We start from the raw sequence: 20870 nt of genomic DNA, 5'->3' as shown, positions 1-20870 counted from the left end.
TAGACTAAATAAAAAACAGTAAATGTTTGCTTATTAATGCTAATAGAGAAATGCAGAGAATATAATTGACCCCAAACAGAAGCTACATTCTTAAAATTTTGAAATGCATTCTATTTTTATTATATTAGCAAACAAAATGATGAAGCCATGTATTCAAGATAGGATTCTGGGTAAAATGAAAGTTCTAATTTCTTTCACGTTTCCCACTGTGTCTCATCTTTCAAAAGAACTCAAAACTTACTCTATGTTAGGTTCAAACTCTATTCAGAGCAAAGAAAGGCGATCCAAAGCTTTTAGTTAAAGCTCCTTTGCAAGGTACTAATATAGGCAATTAAAACCCAGCAGAAATAACAGCAGTTAGGATGAGAAAGAAAAGGACCTATGCAGAGCAAGTGGAGGCCGCCTGCGGGAAGTGTCGATGACGGACTGTCCTAGGAAAGGCACAGAAGTGGAGTCAGTGATTTATGCCAAAAAAATGAATAATTTTTTAGGAAACATGCTTGAGGATATACTTGGCAATAAATTTGACAGCTAGCATCGTTTCTTTGCAGGTTGACTTTATCCGAGATTCTGGAAGGAGAAAACCAAATTTGCCTCTGTCTCGGAGCTCAAAGGCAAACGTGTGTTTGATGCCCAGGTCATAAGCCCAGTCTAAAGAAGAGCCTGAAGTTGGGTCTGCAAAACATAAACCAAGAGTATTTAATTAGAGATAAATGCTAATATTACTTCAAAAAGAGAAATTGAAAATTAGCAATAAAGAGCAATGCCAGGTACAGTCAATTGCTGTAATAAATGAGAATAAAGGTCTGAAGAACATTGAACATCAAGTGCAAAATAACCCTGCCTTTGGAGTTCAGTTGTGGTTTCTAGGGAGAAAGATGGGCAGTGTCTTACCTTGTGATGTGTCACCTCCAAAACCAAGGACGTGTCAGCTGTGAGTTAGAGTTTTGAGTCTAGAACCCACCATCCATTCAAAATAAGTGCTGTCTCCTTTAGAATACACTGATGTTGAGTTGGTACAATATTGAGTTTATGCTTTCTGGGTATACATTGCTGCAGGTGGACCAGGGGCTCTGAGCAAGTTCTAACAGCAAAGCATACCGCATGTGGAGCTCCTGATCCCTGAGAAGCCATCACAGAAAGTTTTATCTGGAAGGCATACAAAAGCTGCCTTCTTTCTGAGGTTCAGCTTTCTTGCTCACTGTGTTTTTAGGATAAACTGTTTTATAGTCATGCAATATTATTCAAAATGGGTCACTCTGGAGGACATTATGCTGAGTGCAGTATCTCAGTTACAAAAGGACAAATACTGCATGGTGTCACTGTTGTAAAACAGGACTAACATGGGTGGGGGGAAACTGAGAAAGATGGGTTCATTAAGGTATACTGCATTGAAATTGATGAGGAGAAAACTGTTTAAAAGGGATATGTGATCAGGTATCTTTGTCATGACAGGAGTCCAGAATGAAGGCTGCATAGTGGAGTGGACCTGGGGGGATTGTAAAACAATGAAAGAATTTTTCTTTTACTTTTCCAAGAGGGGAGTATACTGGGAGGGGTGGGTGGCAAGAAAAGTGCAACAGTGAAAGAATAGAAATCCAAAGTCTCTGTAAATTTTCGTTGAAATTAATAATAAAAAAAAGTAAAAAAAAAGTTTAAAACAGTTCTTTTGAGGAAACATCTAATCCCCTACTTCAACATTTTTAGATAGATTTTAATGACACTTTATTTGTTATTAGGTTAAAAATATTGAAAACATAAATACACATACAGAGATTATGTACATTATATATAATTTATACATGAACATATGTTTGTTGTTGTTTACATTGAGTCACCCAAGACTCATAGACAAGTACATATAGATATTATAAAACTCATTTGTGTATTTTTTGTTGAATGTAAGGTTGTTGCCAGGTGCCATCAAGTAGATTATGACCTATAATGACCCTGTGAACAACAGATTGGAAACTTTCTCTCTTCTGTGCCCTCACCACAATCTCCACCATGCTAAGCCCCTTTGTTACAGACACTGTGTCAGTTCATCTTGTTGGAGTTCTTTCTATCATTCACTGACCCTGTACCTTTCCTGGCATGATGTAGTTTTTCAAGTGTTGGCCCTTTCTGATAATAATAAGATGTAGCAGAAAATTTGGGGGAAAAGACATTTGGGTCCTAGGAAAGTTTAACTGATAATAATAGTTTTAGTTGTAAGATAAGAATTTAAAGCTATGGTGAAGAGAAAAAAAGCAATATTTTTGTGGAAAGAGATAGAACTAGCTTTCAAATTATTAAATGAATGATGTTAAATCTAAATAACATACCTCTGGAAACTCTATGAACTTCGATAAAGTTGATAGTTGTAGAGGAGATTCAGGTCTTTTGTTCATAGGGTCGCTATGAGTCGTGCTCAACTTGAAGGCAATCAGCAACAACAACATATATGTATATTATAATATACGTAAGTTGGCACTTCAGAGGTTTGTTGTTAGATGTTGTTAAGTACAACCTTATGAACAACAGATCTGAATTTTGTGCTACCCTGTGCCATCCTCATCATCTCTGACACGCTTGAGCCCATTTCACATTCACTGTGTCAATCCATCTCATTGACAATCTTCCTTTCTTTTGTTGAATCTTCACCTTTCCAAACATGATATTCTGTTCCAAGGAATAGCCTCTCCTAGCAATAAGCTGAAAGTATATGAGCTGTGCTTCGTTCTAAGGACTCTGGTTGCACTTTGTCCAAGCCATATCCATTTGTTCTCTTGGCAGTCCATTGGATATTCAGCACTCTTCTCCAACACCACAACTCAAAGGCATCGATTCTTCTTTTGTCAACCTTATTCATTATCCAGCTCTTAGATGCATAGTGATCAGAAAGACCAGGGTTTGAGTAGGCACTTTTTAGTGTACAAGCTGACACTACTGCTCCTCAATAATTTGGAGAGGTCCCTGACAACAGACTTTCTCAATGTAATATACATCCTAATCTCCTGACTGCAGATACCAAGTGTGTTGATTTTGGATCCAAGTAAGATGAAACTGTTGACAGTTTCAGTATGGGAGTTCTGGTGTGTTAGTAGTAAAGAGTTGTGCTACCAACCCAAAGGCACATGGTTCAAATTCACCAACTGCTTAATGAGAGAAAGATGGACAGTCTCCTCTCATACAATTTACTGTCTGAGAACTCACTGAAGGGTCTATTACGGGTCAATTGAGAGAATGCATGGTACAAATATGAAAAAGATGATATTTTTGTTCTTGGTAATTTACAATTCAAGGGGGGAAAGTTTAAAAAATGCACATCAATAGAGACAAGGCAGACTCTTAAGTGTAGCACACTGTATTATGGGGATTTAAAGGAAAAAGTGTTTCCTAGGTTGGAGGGCACTATTTGATTCTCAATATTGGCTTAAATACCACTTTTATGATGGAAGAAAAGCAGGATTTATTTCCAGAAAGAGACTAAAGTATGAGATTCCAAGATGAGAAAACATGGAGGAAGTGGTGAAAAGGTTGAAGGTTCTTTTTCTCATAGTGACCCTGCATTGGGATTCTGAGACCATAAATGCACAGGACGTGATTATCCTCTCAATATTTCTTTTTACATTTATTTTTCATTTTCTTGGTTTAGTTACAATGTATATCGATTTCTTTAGGGTTATCCAGTGTGGAGTTCACTTAGCTTCATGAATCTCTTAGCTTGTCCTTGGCCAAATTTGAGAAATTTGTTCTGTGAATATTTTCAACCTCCTTGTCTTTCTTCTCTCCCTCTGGCGACTGATGCCATGACTGTTACATTTTTCTGTTACTGTGCACAGGGCCTTGAGGATTTGCTTATTTTTTTCCTGTATGTTTTCTCTCTTCAAGTTCAGTGAATTCTGTTGTCCTCTTACCAAAGTCACTGATTTTTCTTTCTCTTTTATCATTCAGCTATTGAACCCCTCCAGTGACTTTTTTTGGGCAAATTATTGTATTTTTCAGTTCTGGGATTTCCATTTGGTTCCTTTTGTAGATTTCTTTGGTGAGATTTTTTTCATTCTTAGTTTGCTTCAGGGCTCTCTTTATTTACTTGTTGAAGCATTTTTATGATGGGTTAGTGTCTGATGATTTCAACATCTCAACACGCTATTGTTGGCATCTCTCAATTGTTTCTTCTCATTTAAATTATCACAATTATTTTGGGTACAAGAGATTTTTAATAATAAAAACAGACATCTGGACATCTTAAATTTTTCATTATTTCAAGCAGTCACTCCGTTTATGTTTAACATGCAGGTTCTGGTCTACTTTTGTGGGCTGTAGTTCTGATAACAATGTAAAATTCAGAGTTCTAGTATTGCTGTTTGGTCATTCAGTTGGTTTGCCTAGTGCTGCTGGGCTGTCGTTTGTCCCTTATTGGCATCTTCTAGAAGGAAAAGTGTTCCCCCAGGATGGGCACCTGGTTGGCCTTGGCAAATAGAAGGCTTCAGCCCCTGGGGGAAGAGACTCTCTCTGGTGGGAAAAAGTAGAAGAAAGAGAATAAGCCCAATGAGAGAGTCTTGGAAAATAACTCTATATTATACCTTATTTCTGAGAAATGTCTATGTTTGGAAGCAGTCAATAAAGAAAGTATGGAAAAGGAAAAAGAACCCAAGGAGTTTCGAGTCAAGGAAATCAGGGGAATAAATGTTCAGAATTAGAGGTGTCACCAGTGTCAGAGTGCAGGGAGTTTGTGGCACATACGATCTGGCTTTGGTGATCAAAGTCTGCCATTTTAACCTAGAGTGAGTTTAAGTTTCCATAGTCATAAAGCACACAATGTTAAGAGATAGAAAAGGAAGTAGGGTAAATAAAATGGTGTGATTTAGAGATTGCTAGGCTAGCCTAGTGGCAAGAAGCTGTCCTGCAATTCCACAGGCATGCGGTTCGAGGCCACCAACTGCTCTTTGGGAGAAGGATGGGTGATCTTCTCCCATGAGATTTCCAACCTCTGAAAACATACCAGAGGGACAGCTATGGGTTAGTTTCAACTTGATGATACAAAACAACAACAAAGATATCGGAAGAATTTCAGGAAGTACTATATGAAAAAGAGCCAATGGTAACAGTGGAAGAAGTTCAAGCTGCATTAAAGACACTGCAAAAAAAAAGGCTCCAGAAATAGATGGTGTACAGATTGACATGTCTCAACTAACAGTTGCAACTCTGGATGTGCTCACCAATCTATGCCAGGAAATTTGGAGGACAGCTGTTTGGTCAACTAACTAGAAGAGATCTATATTTGTTCCTATTCCCAAGAAAGATGATCCAATAGAATGTGGAAATTATTGAATAATATTGTTAATATCACATGCAAGCAGAATATTGCTGAAGATCATCTCAAAATGTCTGGAACAGTACACTGACAGGGAATTACCAGAATTTCAAGCTAGGTTTAGGAGATTGTGGTACCAGTGATAGACTTTCTGATGTAAATACTGGATACTGGATGAAAGCAAAGAATGTCAGAAGAGTGTCTATCTGTGTTTTATTAACTATCCAAAGGCATTTGACTGTATGGATCACAACAAACTATGACTAACATTGAGAAGAATAGGGATCCCAGAATACTTATTTGTGCTCATATGACATCTCTTTCTAGACCAAGAAGCTGTTGTTTGAACAAGGAAACACTGTATGGTTTGCAATCAGGAGGGATGTGTTTCAAGATTGGATCCTTTCTTCACTCCCATTCAATCTGTATGCTGAGCAAATAATTTGTGAAGCCGAACTCTATGAAGAGGAACATTACATCAGGATTAGTGGAAGACTCATCAACAACTTGCATTATGCAGACACAACCATGCTTGCTGAAAGTGAGGAGGACCTGAAGCACTTGCTGCAGAAGATCAAAGAATATAATCTTCAGTGTAGATTACATCTCAACATCAAGAAAACAAAGGTCCTTACCACAGGGTCAGTAGAGAACATCATGATAGAGGGAGAAAGGATTGAAACTACAGATGATTTTGTATTGGATTCACAATCAACATCCTTGATATCAGCAGTCAGGAGCTTAGGAGACGTATTGCATTGGGCAAGTCTGCTGTCAGGGATCTCTCCAAAATGATAAAGAGCAATAATGATATCAGTTTGAAGACTAAGGTGTACTTGATTCAGGCCAAGATCTTTTCAATCACTTGCTATTGGCCTGAGAATTGGACAATGACTAAGGATGACAGATGAAGAATTGATGCCTTTGAGCTGTGGTGTTGGAGACAAGTACTGAGTATCTCTTGGACTGCCAAATGAATGAACAGATGTACGTTGGAGAAAGTGTAGCCAGAATATTGCTTGAAGACAAGGATGGAGGAAGCTTCATCTCTTACACTTTGGACATATTTGTAGGAGAGGCTATTCCTTGGAAAGGGATATCATTCTTGGAAAAGTGGAGGGTCAGTGAAAGAGAAGGAGATTCTCCAAGAGATGGACTAACACAGTGACTGAAGCCATGGGCCCAATCGTGTCAGGGATGGTGAGGACGGCACAGGGTAGGACAGGCTTCAGATCTGTTATTCATGGAGCCACTCTGAATTGTTCTTGATTGATGGCACCTCACAACAACAGCAATAACAACAACTAACATTTTAATATATTTTGTCAGTTTCTAGCTTCATCAGCTTCCTATTTTCAGTTAAGTGAACAGTAGTGATTTAAAAGTGTTAAAGAGTATGTCTATTCTATTTTGAGAGATTTACTTTCTTTGAAATTTTTCACTAAGAGTAATAGTGATGATTGGGACCATACGTAATCTGTGATTTTTTTCATTATTGTGTGGTGTTACTGGACGCAGTATATTTTGTTTATGATACCACTTTTTAATTTTCCACACTTCGAATTTGCAAGCAAAAACTATGTGAAGGCTTAAAATAAATATAACATGTCATGTTTTTACTCATAAGACATACATCATCACATTGTTATAAAACTTAATTTGTTAAACATGATACTTAGTCTTTGATATATCTCCATGTATATATTTATACAATGTAATAAAAATCACTTGTCAAATGCCAGATATCTTTCTAATTACATATATTAAATAGTTAATGGATTCCTTTCATTTTGTTATAGGTATAAATTGCCATCTTATAAATGGAGAAATGCAGGCACTGAAAGATTAACTAGTTTGATCAAAGACACATAGCTGGCAGTAATGAAATTAGGATTCTGTTTTAAATCTAGGGCCCTGGCTGCTGAGTTCCTGCTGCTAATCCTTATACAGCATTATTGCCCATATGCCAATTTAGAGTTCAACCACTGGAGAGTCTTCTCTGAATGCTACAGGTAATTTTTTGTTGTTGAAAGTATATTCTTAACATTATCAATGATTAAAAAAACCAATATTTTCTATTCTTTTCAAGGCACAATATTAGAAACAGGGAACTAACAATAAAGTATAAAAAACAAGTTGAGAAACTCTATCTAATTATGAATCTGATTGCAGTCCAAAATAATACATATATGTATGTTTATTATATATATAAATGCTAATGATTTTCCATTGCCTTGTCCACTCTCTAGTTGATACTGTGCTTTCTAGAAAAGTATATCTTTGGCTAAAAACTATAATGAATATACATTAGATATAATAATTTGTATTTTCATTTTTTTTAAAAAAAATCTAAGTGAAAATTCTAATTGAATCAAGAGTTCAAGCCAGAACATATTTAACTCCTGGGTTTCAAACACATCATATCTTTTTCTTGCATTTCAATGTCCCCTTAATGTGACCTTAGTTGAAATGTCTCTTAAAAGGTCATATTTGGATTTCAGATTTTGTGAACTACAAACTCATGAGCCTGGAGAGAGGATGAAAGGCACCCAAGCGTTGAGGACTCTCCTTCATAGGGTCGCTATGAGTCGTCTGTGACTTGACTGCACTTAACAACAACAACAAACTCAAGGTCTTAGTTCTCTTTTTCTAGATGTGTAAAGAGTAATAAACTTCCAAGTACAAGAAGGGCACTTGAAATCAACATTTTAATCCATAAAATGACTCCCAGATGGATAATATTAATGATGCAAGCTACTTGATTTTTAGCAATTCAAATAACACAAGTAATCTTTTTATAACTAGGTACTATATTCAGTTATTTCTAAGATGGTAGAGGAGTGGGTATGATGTTGTTATGTAAGTGATATAATCTTCAAAAGTCATTATTTAAACATTTGTGCCACTTTTTCTACTTTGGAGGAACGTAGTAAGTACATCATTTTGACTTTAATCTAGAGGGCTGATTTTTCTTTAAAATTTGTCCCCAGATAAAATCTTTCTGTGTCTAATTTTTACTCTATAAAACAACAGGTTTATGCTAAATTCTCAACTTTGAGAATCACTTGGGATACTTTTTAAAAATGCCACTGTCAGACAATTCATCTTTTCCAATGCAAGGAATATATGATTAGGCGTTATATGTATGACAACAATCTGGAACAGAAGTGCATTGCAAAGTGAACTTGGGAAGGAAGGAGGAAGGAAAATGCACAACAATGAATGAATAATAAAAAAAAAAACCCAACTCTTAAAAAATGCCAGCATCTGGGTCTTACACTAAAGAAATAAAATTGTCCGGGGGTAAGACCTGATCACCCTTGCTTTCTCAAAACACCTCAAAATTATTCTAATGGAATCCTAGGCTTGAGAACCACAGACTGGACACTTTCCTTGGTTTCTTCTTGGTTTCAAATTTATGTTTTTAAACATATCTGCTGTATTTGCATCTTAGAGTCAAATTGCAAATATACTCCTTTTTTTTTGTCCTCAGGCTCAGGGATTGCTCTGTAATTTAGATTTTTTTAAAAAAATGTTCCCTCAAACTTGTTCTGTCTCTAACAGGGTAGAAATCAGAGCAATGTAGATATTTTCCTCAAATCCGGGGACTTGTTAAGTGACAATCAGGATATTGGAATGACTAAACTTTAATCATGGGGTGTTCTTATTTTCTATTCTTCCTAACTCAACTTCTCCATTATCTCATGCTTTTCATGAATGTTTGATTAACATTCAATCAGATGCTTTATTAAAGCAGTCACTCCCGGAATTTTTGAACACTTATCAAGCTGCTGCAGTCCTGTAAAGAAGAGGCAGTTCTTGTCAAATAGGAATTCCTTTAAAAATTGCTACAATATAATACAACAAAAATTTTAAAAATATCACTGCATGGTTGTACAGCATAGCAATTCCTTTTGACCCTATCCTTCCATTTACATTTCCAGTCTGAGAGTGACCCAAGATGGCATTGTGCACCTTACTGACAGCTACTTCCAGTTAGAATCAAACATCTTTGAGCAGTTACTGTGCGTTAACCCTTCTCATTTGTCTCTCAAAGTCCTTAAATGCTGTGCTATTATATAGATAATCCATAAATTCTTGTTTGTTGAGTGTGATCTAAAGTTATGATCTAGTATGCTCATATTATACATATATATGTAGATAGATACATAATCTTTCAATGTGATGGTTGTTATTTATAAAATTTGTAACTGTTTGAGGTCCTTAGCTCTTTGTCATGAAGACTATCTTCATGTTTTACTGTTCCAAAGAGTTGCTCTTACGTCATTACTATTGTTGCTACATATCTTGGAGTTTGAAGCAGCTAATAGCTGAGTGACCCTCCTGGGGCTTTTTCAGAGGCAGTAAATTGCCATCTTCTCCTGTGGAGCAGCTGGTGGAATTGAGGCATACACCTTTTGGTTAGCAGCCCAACTCCCTACTGCTAAACCTAAAGCTCCCTCTTACGTCATTAATGGATGGCTTATCTGTCCTTGGTGGCTTGGTGGTGAGGAGTTGCATTGCCAACTCAAAGGCACTTTGTTCAAGTCCTCTGTGGGAGATAGAAGGGGCAATCTCCTCTTGGATGTTTTATTGCTTCTGAAAACCCACTGGAGGGTCTGCTATGGGTTGGCTCAGACTCAAAAGTACATAACAACAACTATCTGTCCCTGGGGAGATCTGGTGGCTTAGTCCATAGAGAGTTGTGCTGATAATCTGAAGGCTACACTTCTCTGGTGATTCAAATCCACCAGGAGTTCTGTGAGAGAAAGATTGATAGTCTCCCTGCTTGAGATTTACAGCCTCGGAAACCCAGTGGAGGGTTGCTAGGAGTTGACATTAACTCCAGGGCAATGATTTGAGGGAGTCGACTATTTGTCCCTGCTCTAGTGACTGAATCAATGTGCCGGAGCTTATCAGATAGTGAGGACAGTGTGGGAGAGGGCAAGGTCTGCTGTCCTGAGGGTCACGATGAGTTGCAGGCAACTTGATGACACCCAACAACAGCAACAAGTTTCACTACATACTAAGGAGGCTTTCATTTTAAACCAGTACTACAAGTTACCCTATTTCAAAGTTCTGTTCCGGACACACAGAGAGTAAGATACACATCATGTAGAGATGCCACTCAAAAGCCAAGGAACGCCAACAAATGTCGGAGGTTACCAGAGTTGGAGAAAACAAGGAAAGATCTTCCAGAATGGATACAGATAAACGTGCGAGCGCGCGCGCACACACACACACACACACACACACACACACACACAGAGAGAGAGAGAGAGAGAGAGAGAGAGAGAGAGAGAGAGAAACATGTTTTTTTGATGTCCTGGATTTGGATTTGCAGTCTCTGAAATGTAAGAAAAGAAATTTCTTTTGTTTAAAGTCATCCACTTAGTGGTATTTCCTTCTGATTGTCCTACTTTCAAATGACACAGTAGTTGCTGGAGATGCAGACTTTTGGTTACAAATTTATCTTGGACTAGGAGAGTATATACATCAGGGAATTGCTTTCACTGAGCGGGTTCACAGACATTAATGCTGCTGTTATCTTATGCTCTGCCTTGTGTTAGATGCTATGGGCTGCATCTTATATAGAAGATACTGGAAGGCTAATCCTTATACTTGAAGAATTAATAATTTTCTTAGGAAAGAAGATATTATGAGGAGTTTTACTGTAACTTTTGTAAAATGTTTCTGGTTAAGAACTAAAAGCTCAAATTCAGTGGTTCAGTGGTAAAACTCTCACCTTGAATGTAGACAATATGGGTTCCTGTCTCAGCCAATACACCTCACATACGGCCATCACCCATATATTAGGGGTGACTTTCATGTTGCTATATACTGCGTGGGCTCCAGGAAAAGATAGCTAGAATGAAAGTCCTGACAACCTGCTTCTCAAAATCAGAAACTCAGACACAATAGGGTGATGGTGGGTGGCACAGAGCCAAGAGCGGCTTTTCAGCACGGTAGGCACCGTGGGTCACCATGAGACAGAGGCTGACCTGGGGCAGCTAAAAGTTCCAAACTAAGCTCAGTCTAAACCTGGAATAAGAACAGACATGATCTCACTGTTCAGGATCTAAGTGGATAAAGTAAATTGGATAATAAAAAAATCACTCACCGTGAAATATGCAAATGAATCTATTTTTTGTAGACTTCAAACAGAAGATGTGGTTATTTTAGCTGGAAAGACCTAATGGTTAGGCATAGTAAAGCGATGGTCAGGATGATGAGCTTTGTTCTTGGAAAAACCCAGGATCCAGTGCAGGTTTAGCCGGTTACTTGTACCTCATAAAGTTGTTATGGGGACTGGTTGAGACTGTGAAAAATCAAGGACTACACGTGGTGCTAGGTTTTTAAGAAAAAATAAATAATTGTGGATATTATTTATTACATAATAGAAGTTGACACATGATAGCTGGCAGATAGTTTTTATGAGTGAAATATTGAATATTTCCATGAATATAATGAAATAGTGAATATTTTTATTGAAATATAGGCATGTCCACTTGTTAATATATTGCCTAGGGGTGCTTTTATTAGAGTCAATGCCTGAGCTGAGAAATTCCATACAGTAGTTAAGTTGAATTATCTACTAAATGATCCTTTATAGAAAAAAAATTGTCAATAGCTGGTGTGTAGAATAAGAGAAAAAACAAACAAACAAACAAACAAACAAAACCCAAAAAAACTCCAACACTATCACAAAACAACTAAGACCAAAGAATCAAAGTCTATTAATTCAAAAGTACACAAAGGCAGAAGAGAGTCTACAAATAGTGACATGACAAAGCTATGCTAAAACATAACATTAAAAGCAACCTCACTGGGGCCTGTGGCTTCCTTTGTATTGAACCATGGAGTCAAATATATGGATTTCAATTGAATATAAAAAGGGAAAGTGAGAGGAACAGGAATCCAGTTGTATATGAACACAGTGGACGGAACTACTGGTCTACCTGTTTTATTACTCAGACTTAAAACAGATTCTTGTTGCATGTAGTCAAAGCCAGGGAATAAAGAGTTGAATTAAAGTCAAGTCTCCTCATCAATGAATTCTTTTTAGTTCTAGTTCTTGTGAGAATCAAATATTGTTACAGGCGGCAGGGTGTGGGGAGGTAGGTGACTCAAACTGCAAATTTGTCTTGCCTTTATAACTTCTGTTGACTTCATAATCTTGCTATATAGGGCCAGTATGATTCATTACAAGAAAATCTCTCCTGCCAAAAAAATTAGAATCTCTCCCCTCTCTCCTCTTTCATTGCTTTTGGGTAGAAATCTTCTCATAGTTGAACTTTTACTGAGTTTTCAAGGTTATAAAGCATGAGGGTGGGATTTCTCATCTTTTGAATGAACCTTACGTGGATTTGAATTACCAGAGAGGCTTGGTCTTTGAGTAAGCAGTGTAATAGAATTTTCTGTGAAAACTAGATTTTAAATTAGCAATTGCAGACATTCTAACACCGATATCCTAATTTTATATTTTCTTGAGGGAGCTCTAATAGCTTTGTTGTTGTTTTATGCTGTCAGGTTGACTACAACTTATAGCGACCTTACAAACAACAGCTCTGAACCTTGCCATGTCTTGAGTCACCCTTTACCTAACCCCGTTGCCACACGTCGCTTAGTGCTAAGGAGCAATGCTGCCAACCCAAAGTTGGTGGTCAATCCACCATTTGTCCTGTGGAAGGAAGATGGGCATTCTTCTCCTGTGTGATTTCACTGCCTCCAAAAACTCTCTGGAGGGGCAGCTATGGGTTGATTCTGACTTGACAGTACATAACACAATACTTTTTCTTAAAAAAGAAGAGTTAAGGGAAAAGGTGCAATGTCTGATAGAGAAAAACACTTACAAATCGTTGATGCTATTGGACCGTAGATGTATTGGGTCTCATATCTAGATGCTAGTGCTTCCACGCCGATCTTTGCAACTTTGGCCTGGAGAAAGAAGAAAGTGAGAGAAGACTAACAGAATACTGTGCGAATGACAGTAATTTAGTGGGGCTTGGCAAGGTAAATTTCCCTAGTGTTTTGGAACTTGAAGAACTTGAAGAAATAAATGGCTTAATGGGAAATCGATCTTCAGTGGCATACGCTGTCATCGTGGGCTTCTAAGTTAGAAATCAGTTCTGTGCAGCTGGGCTGTGTTTCAGCTGTATTTCTCTTTCGTTTCTCTGCCCTTATTTTCCTTTTTATCTTTACTCATTTGATTTTAGCATCCTCAGAAAAGAAAGACGGTTGCCTCTTTAAAATCGTTGTTAATTTAGGCCTCTTCTTATACAATGGCATTCCCTGACCTTTAATGCACATTAGCACTTTGTGCTAAGAGAATGAGTGTTGGAATTAACTTTAATGGAATATGGTCACTGGCATATTCGCATTCCAAATGAAGATTTCCTTTAGTGTATCTATAACATACATATAACCAAGAAATAGATTTTTTTTCCTAATCAAATTAGTTGTTGTATAAGAAGCCTTATTTTATTCAAAGTGGTTTGTTGTTAATATATGTGCTTTTTAAAATCAATTAAGAGCAGATTGCAATTGCCTTGCTATGTATTTGTATAAATTAAAGTCCTGGGTTTATATTTTTCTGTTAATTTGTGTCAACAAATGACTGTAGACTATATTTCACTTGTAAGTTTTCTTTATTTTATATATGCAAAGCAAAGTTTCAAGGACTGGTTCATAGTTCCCTACCAACTCAAAATGAAATGCTATTATGTTGTGATGACTACAATTGACATGGTAAAGATGACAATTGTGTAATTTTTTTTTTAAAGAGGCAGCAGCTGAGTAGCTGGTGGCCACTCTGGGACCTGGGGTCCAGATTTTAGCTGCTTTATTGCCTTTCTTCTACAACAATTCAAAAGCCTGCCAGATCTGGTCATTCAGTGAGACTCAAATGCAGAAGATTGCTGTGTATTTTTAATAACCTAATATATCTGTGTTTACTGAAAGGAAAAAAAAATAATGGATTATAATCTGGAAAGAGTATAAACTTAGTGAAGAAGTTTCAAACACTAAATTCTTCCTTTAGATAGTAAATGGGATTTATATAAACTCATTTGTTGATCAAGAAGCATATACAATTGCTCTCCTTCAATGTATTGTTAGGGGACTTGGATAAGTAGACATCTTTGCTGTTCTGTAAGGTTTTGCCGTGTGTGGTTTACTCTACGACCCTGAGAAATGCTAAGCTCCACCAAAGATCTGGACAGTGGCAAGACCCCATTCTCTCAAGACACTGCTTCTTCTTTCTTTTAGAACCACATTTAATTGTTCTATTTTCTCTACAACTCGGCCAATTTGAAAGTTAATCTAAACATTTTAACCCCACGCTAAAGTCCATTGTCTCTTTACTTTGGCACTGAAATCTGACCTTATTTGAACATAACCCGTGGGTGGACTGAAGGTTGATGGTGGTGTTGACGCAAAAGCTTTAGACTTCCAACCTACCAGGTCTTTGTGGTTGGGCGCCAGCTTTTGAGTGTATCCGTAGGGAAACAGTAGCATCTGGGAGTAGGAGTGGAAGGTGATGTAGGCTTTGATCGATTGCAAGTGTCTTCGGATGAAGTCAGTGACCGCTCTCGTCTCTCTCTCAGACTCTGGCGCGGAGCCTCCGTAGGTTTCACCACAGGGGTTGCTAGTTCCGGGAAGCACTGCAAGAGGACACAGTGGAGGAGGTCACAACTTGCTGCCCATCACCTTTGCCCGATGGGAGCTCACAAAAAGCTCTATAAACCATTTAACCTCTCAGGTTCACACAGGGGCTTTCAGGTCTCTGTTATTAACTTTCCACATGCATGCAGACTTCAAGCTGTTAGGTGTTACAGACTTGCTCCCCTTCCCCTATAATCAGTATTCATTGCAAATACCTTTCCCTCCCTCCACACCTTCCTTCATTGACATTATGCTTCATACAATCATTCCCATACACTGTGCTTGATAAAGTTCATCACCACTGCACTGCGCCCAGGGTTACCCCGTCTTTTCAGGTTCCTGCCAGATCTTTGCCGTTTCCTTTATCCCCTCCCTCCACTCGCCAAATTGTGCAACCCTGTGATTTTGCCCGTATCCATCCTCAGCCCTCTGCTCCCACCCTGTCCCTCCTTAGAGCCCCACACACGTTTTACTAGTTATCCTTCTATTTTTATAATAATGGTCTTATGCAGTATTTAACTCACAGTAACCCATGTGACAGAAAAAGTGCTCATGGGGTTTATAATCTTTGTGGGAGCTGCTGGTCAGTTCTCTCTCACATGGAAATGCTGGGTGCTTTCAAACCACTAACCTTTTAGTTAGAAGCAAAGTGCTTAATTACCAAGACCCTTTGCAAAAGACTTCATCTACGGGAAAATGCTCAGCCTTGTTTATCATCCTCCCTTTTCGCAGAGATGCCTCCCAGAAGCTGCCGTCAGCTGGCCTTGAGTTCCAGTCCAGCTGTGGCCCTGACTAGTTGCGGGTTGATGTCAATCGCCTTTTATCCAAACTGAGGTTTCTTAATTTTATTTCAGAGGGAATCTCTCTGTTGGGATTGTTGCTTTTATCATATTCCTCATGGAAGGGTAGAGTAAAAAGTCAAAGTGTTATTTCCAGCAAAAGTAGATAAAGGGGAGAACAAGGAACAAAATAGAGAGGTAGGATTTTAGTCTTGAATATTTGTCATCACAAACAAAGCCGCTCTTGCTTTGCCTGTTGAAATCTCCCATTTACCACATTGCTGTCAGCCTCTTTCATTTTATTCCCTCCAGTGAGTATCTGAAGAACCGCCCAGAGGGCGAGTAAGGATCCTTTTGTGTGGTTTTTTGTTTGTTTTGTTATATTCTGTTTAGGGCTTTTGTACATAGGGTCGCTATGAATCACAAGCGACTCAACGGCACACAACAACAACAACAACAACAACAACATATTCTGTTGAGTTGGAACTGACTCGTAGCTAACCCTCCAGTGGGTTTTCAGAGTCAATCATATGAGATGCGACTGCAGAGTAGCTGGCCGATTCAAATTACTTGCTTGTGACAGCACAACTCTTTACCTGTGAGGCCACGGGAACTCCTTGCATGCTTGCCTTGTCTACTGGGTTATTTAATCTACTTTAACACCAGGGAGAGAATAGGACCTGTAGGCTTATACCTGATTTTTAACAAGTTAGCTGTACAGCCCTTTCATGTCCTGTTACCTCACCCCTACCATTTCCCTTCTTCTTACTTACTTTGGCATATTTTCAGAAGGAACCAATCTTTGGAAAAGGACATGCCAAGAGAGGTAGAGGGTCAATAAAAGAGAGGAAGCCTATATCCATAAGATGGATTGACACAGTGATTGTAGCAATAGACCAGAGTGCTGCTGGATAGGACAAGGCTTGGAGCTATTGTTAATAGGGTCACAATGAGCCCCGTAGGGAGCTCCGGTGGCTTAGTGGCAAGAAGCAGAGCTGCAATCCCAAAGGCATGCTGTTCAAGTCCACCAACTGCTCTGTGGGGTGGGGGGAAAGGTGGGCAATCCCCTCCCGTGCAATTAACTGCCTCTGAAAAGCGACTGGAGGGTCAGCTATGGGTTGGTTCTGACTTGATGGAACACTACCACCACTACCACCACCACCATAACAACAACAACAACAACAACGTGAGTCTTCATCAATTTGAAGGCACCTAACGGCAACAATAATTTGCCTGTACTTCCAAAGCAAACCATTTGTAACTCTTCTACAGCCGTGATGATTATCTTGCATTTGTAGATAAGAAATAAAAAATCAAAGACTACCTAAACCAGTAAAATCTGAGTCCATTTGGGCCCATGTGTGCTGGATTAGAACTGGGCTCCAGAGGATTTTTAAAGGCTGTCTCTTGGAAGCCTATCTAGCAGATTTGTCTTCTGAAACATTTCACGGTGGGCTTGAACCTCTAAACTTGAGTTAACTGCTAATAAGAAGCTAGAGACATGAAGAATACGTGTCTTGACTGAAGTAAGTGGTTTATCTCAGTTCGGTATTTACAGCTTTTAGAGTTGTTTTGTTGCAGACCACGTCGGCTACTCACAGTTCCACGAGGCATTAAAATTCCTGTTGAGGTCAGTGCCGATGCATTTGGAGTTTCGGTTCTTGGAGCGATTCTTTCTCCACATGCGGTTCTGCAGGATTGAATGATGGGGATGTTTATACAAGATCAGTTTGCATTTTTCAATTTGATTATTTCAGATTCTCTCTGCAGGTGTCTGTAGCTACACTCGAAATTTATCTAGTTAACTTGAGGCCCTTTATCATAAAGGGAAAATATTACTTTCCCATAATTTGTAATATTTCTGGAGACATTGTTTCTTATCTTTATAGTCTTAGGCCCAGATGAAATAATTCAGTTGGGAAAGCGACTGATTAGTTCTCAGTATTAGAAAATGATCAATGATGTTCTGACATTACCCCATTATTGAAATTATAACCTCATCACATCTTTTACCATTTCTAGATTCGGATGTAATTAATACAGGTCAAATTGTGGTGGTTGGGGTATAATTTTCATATGAGAAATTGATGTGATAACATTTTGCTGAAAGTTATTAATCTTACTTAATACCAAAAAGTGAAGGATTGTATTACAAGGCACACAGATAGCTAGATATCTGTGTTTCTCTTTTATTTTGTTTTTAGAGCGTACGCTGATTTCCCCTCAAATCCTTTCCCAGTGATTTTCACTTTGAAAATCAATGCGTCTGTAATGCTTTTAAATTACTTTTATTCGTAGCTGGAATATGCTTTTGCCCTATCACATACATTTCCTTTGTAAGCACTGGCTTTGCATTTCCCGTCCCCTATTATTATCTTCAATGGTAAAGAATGCACATTATTTCAAGGAGACCTAAGAAACCAGGAAATTATCCCTGCTGTAGTCTGGCATAGAGGGTTTTAAAACCATACTTCCCTGAATGGGAGCTGACACAAACGCTAAGCTCAATGTGTAGCAGTGGATGAGCATTAAAGTCTGTGAAGTAGAGATCGTATAAATGGAAACAAAAGTACAGCGTAGTACCTGAGTCCACGACCAGATATATCCATCAACGTTGAAGACAGGAAGAACATAGAAATTCATTCGGTCCAGCAGTTTGGTCATGATCTTGTTTTTTCCATAACTTTTGGTTGCCTGTAGGGATAGGTATCACTTAAATGATTGGCGTAAAATGTAGCTGCTCTGTGAGAAGCTCACATTGTTTATGGTTGTTAGGTGCCATCGAAGCGACTATGACTATGACTCCCCGGGACGCTATGAACAGTTGATCTGAACCTTATCCGACATCATCCTCATGACCTTTGATATAATTGACCTCATTATTAGAGTCTCTGTGTCAATCCATCTTTAGGTTAGAGTAGTAATGATGATTTAAGTTATATATGTGGATTTCAGGAAGCAGGAGTGGTATCCGCTTCCATAATAGCTTGCCTCTGGAAACCTTATGAACCTGGAGAGAGGAGGAAAGGCACCCAAGAGTTGAGGACTCTCCTTCATAGGGTTGCTATGAATTGCCTGCGCCTCGATGGCACTTAACAACAATAACAACAACAACAACAACAACAACAACATCAACATCAACATAAAGAGGGATCAGCTGGCCCAGTGGACAGAAAATGATGCTACCAAGCCAAAGGTGGATGACTTTTAATCCGTGGCCCTCCGGCCTGTCTTTCATTGTTTTTTTTCCCCCAGAGATTCCTCTAGGTCACATAGCCCTGGTGTATAAATTGTGGTACAGGAGTCACTTTTGGTTGCTGTGAGGCTGAATACTGTGACACTGATGTGTCAAGTGCTTTAATGGTCAGTTACCCTATGTGGACAGAGAGTGGGGTGGAGCTCCCTGATTAAAACAAGCTTGGATGCAGGAGTGGCATCCACTTCCATAATAGCTTGCCTCCGGAAATCCTATGAACCTGGAGAGAGGATGAAAGGCACCCAAGCGTTGAGGACTCTCCTTCATAGGGTCACTATGAGTTGCCTGTGACTCGATGGCATTTAACAACAACAACATGTGGATTTCATATATTTTTTCTTAAATTGCACAAATATGTAGATGAAAGAAAAAACTAATACTTGTTCAGATTGGTGGAAATAAGAAAACAGAAGATTTTAATTTCTCTTTTGCTCATTGAGACTTAGAGTCTTCTAGGAGCCTGGGTGGTCTAAATGCACACTGTGCCCGATTGCTAACTGAATGGTTTGCAGTTTGAATCCTTGAGGTGCTCTAAGGGAGAATGATGGAAGGTGAGCAGCCTCTGTAAGGATTGGCAGCCCTGGAAACCTGGTGGGGGCCGTTACACATGAGAATCACCTTAATGGCAGGGGATTATGGTGTCCAAAGAAGGAGGCGCGGAGGATCACAGTGTTTGGTGGGCAGGAAGAGTGGGTGAAGGAATTAGGAAATATCTAATGGAGACTTGAACAGACAAGGTGACAGTGTACACAGATCAATGGTGACTAGTTTTATAATACAATGCGTGGGTATGATCCTTTATATACATTGTGTATGGAGCACAAGGTGAATGAATGAAGAAATGTGAGAAACACTATGTAAATGAATGAGATACAGTGTGTATGAATTTTGTGTCCAAACCAATATTAAAAAAATATTTTTAAAAAGGCAGCAGGAGCCAGAATACAGTAGAAATAGAGTGAGAGAAAGAACAAAGGGGCTACTTATAATTTGGTTTGTCATTGGAAAGTAGGTTTTCACTTGGAAAGTCAATTTAAATAGCATTTCCAGTGTTTGCATTGTTAGTGAAATATCTAAATAGGAAGTAAATGTTCCTGCTTTGAGCTTATTGAAGGGAGGTCAAATCTGTAGGTAGCTTCTACGAGCTAGAATTCATCTGAGGCAATGGGTTTTGGGTTAATAGAAGGTAAAGTTCTTGAGTGGTGCAAATGATTGTTAACAGAAAGCCAGGGTGGCTGGAGCCCCCTACTGGCACCTCAGAAAACAGGCCTGGAAGCACCGTGTTAGTCTAAAACCCCAAAGGTCCCCAGGAGTCAGAATAGAATCAGCCACTACTCACATTGTTTTAATTCAAAAGTGGTTTCAGATTTATCATACTTCAGAAAAAAAATACAGATAAAAATATGGCTTAAACTGAGATTTGTACACTAATGTTTATAGCAGCATTATTCACCATTGCAAGAACATGGAAACCGTCCAAATGTCCAACCACGAATGAATGGATTGAGAAATTATGGTACGTTCACACAATGGAATGCTATGCAGCATGCAAAAACAATAACTTTGTAAATTATTACCTAACTTGGGAGGGACTGGAGAGCATTATGCTGACTGAACTAACTCAGTCGCATAAGGATAAATATTGTATAAAACCGTTATTGTAGAATGAGTACAGGATCCAGGAGGGGTAGGAGAGGCTGGAAGCAGAAGGATGTGAGTGTGCAGGTGGAAGAGAGGATTAATCATTGGGTTGTACAATTTGATGGGTCGGGGGGTTAGGGAAATGGAAAGAATTTTTCAAATTTTTATTTGAATCTTATAAATAAATTAGTAGAAAAAAAACTAAAAAAAAAAGGTATAGCTTAAAAAGAGT

General features: G+C 38.5%; 1 protein-coding gene across 1 annotated transcript in view; it reads right to left on the bottom strand.

Moving 5' to 3' along the window:
• Positions 1-487: 487 nt before the first annotated feature.
• Positions 488-20870, bottom strand: part of CPA3 (carboxypeptidase A3 (mast cell)) — a 49814-nt gene continuing 29431 nt past the window's right edge. The window contains exons 7-11 of the mRNA XM_006895570.1: positions 18325-18435; positions 17341-17431; positions 14759-14961; positions 13153-13237; positions 488-675 (exon numbers count right to left, since the gene is read on the bottom strand). Of these exons, the coding sequence (XP_006895632.1) occupies positions 488-675; positions 13153-13237; positions 14759-14961; positions 17341-17431; positions 18325-18435 (678 nt within the window). The remainder of the gene's footprint in view (positions 676-13152; positions 13238-14758; positions 14962-17340; positions 17432-18324; positions 18436-20870) is intronic.

Source organism: Elephantulus edwardii, unplaced genomic scaffold (genome assembly GCF_000299155.1).
Source record: "Elephantulus edwardii isolate Elephantulus edwardi_28Jun2011 unplaced genomic scaffold, EleEdw1.0 scaffold00169, whole genome shotgun sequence".
Classification (NCBI taxonomy): Eukaryota; Metazoa; Chordata; class Mammalia; order Macroscelidea; family Macroscelididae; genus Elephantulus; species Elephantulus edwardii.
This window is presented reverse-complemented; position numbering and strand designations above follow the sequence as displayed.